At 37.4% G+C, this 4,602-nt stretch overlaps 1 protein-coding gene across 2 annotated transcripts in view; it reads right to left on the reverse strand.

The window, feature by feature from the left end:
• LOC107741278 (N-alpha-acetyltransferase 15, NatA auxiliary subunit-like) overlaps window positions 1-4,602 on the reverse strand; it is a 28,448-nt gene that overhangs the window by 2,192 nt on the left and 21,654 nt on the right. For both annotated transcript variants that reach the window (XM_016553985.1, XM_016553978.1), the window contains exons 13-18: window positions 3,840-3,968; window positions 3,432-3,645; window positions 1,440-1,633; window positions 1,245-1,353; window positions 1,058-1,156; window positions 839-982 (exon numbers count right to left, since the gene is read on the reverse strand). In XM_016553985.1, coding sequence (XP_016409471.1) covers window positions 839-982; window positions 1,058-1,156; window positions 1,245-1,353; window positions 1,440-1,633; window positions 3,432-3,645; window positions 3,840-3,968 — 889 coding nt within the window. The remainder of the gene's footprint in view (window positions 1-838; window positions 983-1,057; window positions 1,157-1,244; window positions 1,354-1,439; window positions 1,634-3,431; window positions 3,646-3,839; window positions 3,969-4,602) is intronic.

Consider the following 4,602-nt stretch of genomic DNA (forward strand, 5'->3'; position numbering starts at 1 on the left):
TAATATTTAAGAAATTTGAAAAGTATGTAAAATAAACATGCTTATACTTTAGATGGCAACTTGATTCTGTAATCCTATTACAGTATTTTTAGTAGTTTGTGTGCTTTGGGAATCATATTTTTTCCAAGCAAAGCCAAGGTAACACTCATTTTACATACAGCACACAGTGAAAGTGACATGAATACAGTGGGCAAATGGATAAAGTGCAGTATAGTTTGAAATCACGAGTTTAAAGTTTATCAATCGTGCGTCTCCAGTGAAGCTGAACTCTCCTCCTGTTCGCATTCAATTCACATGGACTGACCGTCACGCAGAGAACACACGATCATGCAGAATACATGCACACTTCAAAAGATCTTACAACTGGATTCGACTGCAAGGTTTGTGAAATTAAATGCTTATTAGACATTCAAATATTTGTTTCAATTATACGTATAAATACGTATTTGCTGAAAGCTGACGGTAAACAAGAAAACATTATAATATTTGCCTTTCTAATACTAATAATATAAAAGCAATCGTTATAATACTTTTTTGTATACATTTTAATTCCTTTAACAGTTCTGATTATTAGATAGACTTCTATCCATATTAGATAGAACTGTTAAATGGCAATGGCAAACAATGAAGAGGGAGAATGTGAGCGCTGTGTGCTGCCATTCTCAGTGCCGTCAAAATAAAAGTCCTCGAACACATTGGCCGAACAGAAAAAATTATCAGCTGATGCTGATATTTGAAAAATACCAAATATTGGCTGATATATCGGCCTTGGTGATATATCATAGACCACTAGTATATAGTGTTTTCCAAAAATTCATTAATATCATAAACTGGGTACCTGCAACTCTGTGCGGTATTGAGTTTGCATGTTTGCTCAGGAAGTTCTTGTTGAAAGTCTTGGGGTCACTCTCTCCAAACAGTTTTGTGATCTCCTGCTTCAGAACTGTCTGCACAGCCTCCGGCATGTCCTTACTGTCCGACACTGAAAACAAATCTTAATGTTCTTGTATGTTTTTGTCCCATGTGAGGAAAGTATATTAGTATATACTATATGTACCTCCTTTAAAGAATCGCACCAAACACTGGTGGAGCCAGGGGTGATCAGGGTCCAATGAGTAAGCTCTCTTCACCGATTGCAGCATCAAAAGATACTTCTCTACAAACACAAACACACATTATGAGTTTTAAATCACGCATCCTGAAACATTATGAATCACTATGTTAAAGTTAATCAGTATGCTCACCTTTCCTGAGGTAGATCTCAAAGGCCATCAGATGCGTCTCTATTTTATTCTTTACTAAGTTCTTCAGAGGAGTCAGAAACTTTACCGCTTCTTCTAGAGGATTCTCAACCTACAGACAGAAAACAGCACATTCAGATGAACACAATCAAAATATTTTATCCTCTAAAGTATAAGTGGCTTTGTCAACATATGCACCTTTGCCAGTTTTTCTGGTATGAGCTCCTCTTTAGGTCCTCCAATCTCCTCCTCATCCTCTTCTTTTTTCTTCTTTTGGTTTTTTAGCAGTTTCTCTTTCTCAGCATTTTTCTTCTCCTCCTCTAATTGGGCTTTCTTTTGGGCACGTCTCTGTTTGTTGCGCAATTTCTTCAGCTCCTTGTCCGTTAGGTTGGCTACAGAAGAAAACAATTGTTAAGAAAACAAAACTCACCTCACTTTTCTGTAAATTTTTTCCAAAAAGCAAGGATGGACCTCTAAAGTTTGAATGTGTTTTGTGTACATGACTAGAGATGCACCGATTGCAATTTTCTTGGCCAATTCCGATTTCCAAATTTTTTTGTAAGTGTGACCTGCCGATACCAATTTTTGCTGATTCCGAATTTCAGAACTATAACTGACAGCACGTACAAACAAAAATCTACTTTATTTTTTTAATGCAAAAAAATACAAAAGAAATGATTAAACATTACAATTTCCCCCAATCTGGACCAAGTTACAGATGTTCTCTCACTTAAGCAACTCTCAAAATAAAGTGCTCTGTGACTGGAAAGAGGTATAAATAACAATGAACTGAAAATTAGTTGCTGTATATAACAAAACAGAATTCATTTTCCATGGTTTATAAATGGGCCTTTTTTCCCCTAACATTATTTAATATACGTCATCTTTTACATCAATACTTACATTGATTCAATTAATTTATATAGAGTAATAAGAAACTGTAGAGTTGTTACCATTCAAATGAAATCAGTATCAACATACTCCATCTTTCATTGCAGGAAACACAGAAGCTGCATCTGAAGTGGCATTAGATGTATTTACACAGACTGTTTGATGAAGCTGAGGTGCCATGAATGCATTTACACCACAAAATAATCATCATGTTAAATAATGTTATAAGATAAATGTTTAAAAAATTTTTTTTGAACAAATAAGAAATGTTGGGAAAAATGCAATGATACTTTTAAATATGAAAACAAACCGCCACTAGGTGGCGGCCAAAGACTGTTTTAATGAGTGAGTCATTTAGTCATTCATTCAACCGATTCATTCAAAGGGTGATTCATTCAGAAACGAGGCAAATGACTCTCTTTATGAATGGGTTACTGAATCATTGACTCACTCGATTCGCTAAAAAAACATGGAATAATTCAGCAAGGATATAACAGTTCTGCAGTGGCTCTGATTGGAACAATTTTTGTTTGAGAAATTGAGCAATATTGTTTCTAAAATGTAAGTCACTTAATTTTAACTTCTTGTTTATTGAACTATTATTGTATAAGATTAATGTCACATTGCAACCCTGCTAATATTCTAGGAAACATCTTTGTCATGTAATGTAGTAATGTCATTTATTATAAATATTTTTTTTTTGTACCGCAGTATGCATCCATTACGTTCTGTGAGTTACTTTGTGTGTGCTGTTGTGCTGATTTGCTTTTATTTATGCACAAGTCTGTCTCTCTCACTCCGAGAGACAGGCTGCGCAAACCTCATCAGTCGCTGTTTGCATGCTTGCACTGAATACAAAAAAATCAGAATAATTCTCGGGTGAAATTTTTTGGTGGCCAAGTTTCAGTGCTTACCTAGTTATTTTTGTTATTGATATTTTAATCAGACTGTTTATCTGGTTGGGCAAGTAAAATTCTCTCTCACTTGCCCCTTGAAAAAATTCTACTTGTCCCAGACAAGAGTTAATCGAGCCCTGTGGTTCCCCCACGGTTTACTATGGCCCTACACGTATTACAAATTGCGAACATTGTGTCTTCTTCACTCACAGTGAAGAACTTCTACGGTGGCGACATGTTTACATGTGGATGTGAGCGTAGTTGTGACATCAAAACGGACCAGCTCGGAATCGGCAAGATGTGAGACTGACCGGCCAGTCACCGGTCCGGGCCGATCGTGCGGAAAATCGGCTGATTCCGGTCCCTGGCCGGTCGATCGGTGTATCTCTATACATGATGATACCATTGTCGGCCTGCGACTCCTTGTTGTCATCGGAGAGCGGGTTATCATGAAGGCTGAGGTACATGTCGATGGCTGTACGTGCTGTCTTGAAGTAGAAAGGGTGCATGCGCAACACGTCCTCTAGTTTTAGCAAATCCACATAAGAACGCAAGGTCATCTTCCGCATACAGTATGTGTGGAAGTCAAACTGGTCATCCGTTATCTCCACAAAATGCTGTGAGCGACAAAAGGAAGTGTCAGGGTATTTCAGTCCGTTGGATCCAATCTACTTTGAACTCTAAACTAGCATTGTGCTAAACATTTAGCATAAACATTGTGCTTAAGATTTAGCATAGAGGTATCCCCATGTCAGTTTGCTAACTACAGTTGAAATAAACATCTGATAGTGTCTAATTCTGCAAGACTTACCCTCTCAATTTCATGGCACTTCTTCAGCGCCTCTCCATATTTGTTCAAAGACTTGTAGGACAGAGCACATTCCGTCTGGAACCACATGCACTGCATCTCATTCAGATTCTCTACTGCAGAGGTTCCTTCCTGCAGGTGATAAAGATTGGATACACTCAAACTGATGAGTTTTTGATATTTTATTTGAATGCATGAAACAGCATTCTAAAAACGCTGCGCTCAATTTAAAAGAAGTTCAACTCCCATTTTCTTGCTTTTTTTTTTTCCTATTCCACTGCCCGCATCGCATCTTTGTCAACACAAAAGCGCATTCTGTGTGAATGGCACCTTATGGTCCTTCACAGAGCGCGTCACACATGAGCGGTTAATCACGTGCGCCAACATGGGGTTGGATAATTATTTTCTCTTTACTGTTATCATTGGCATATTGTCAAAGTGTCTAATTCTAACGTTTGATAATATTTCTATAAAAAATACTCAATTTATAAAAAACAAAATTGTGGCAAAGCATTAAATCGTAAAAATCGCCCAGCCCTAGTTGGAGCTAAACTCTGCAGGAAAGTGGACCTCGAGGGCCAGAGTTGAGAACCCCTGGGTTAAATCATTATCAGTCAGTTTTTTTTTCTTGCTAAAATGCACAAAACTGAAAAAGGGTTTTTAAAACTACTACTGCTTTAAGTGTTCCTGAAATGTAATCTTAACCACTATTTAACAATTTCAGTCTTTCTGGAGCTGTACTTGCAAGCCCCCCCCCCCCAACCAA

Source organism: Sinocyclocheilus rhinocerous, unplaced genomic scaffold, assembly GCF_001515625.1.
Source record: "Sinocyclocheilus rhinocerous isolate Xijiao unplaced genomic scaffold, SAMN03320098_v1.1 scaffold431, whole genome shotgun sequence".
Classification (NCBI taxonomy): domain Eukaryota; kingdom Metazoa; phylum Chordata; class Actinopteri; order Cypriniformes; family Cyprinidae; genus Sinocyclocheilus; species Sinocyclocheilus rhinocerous.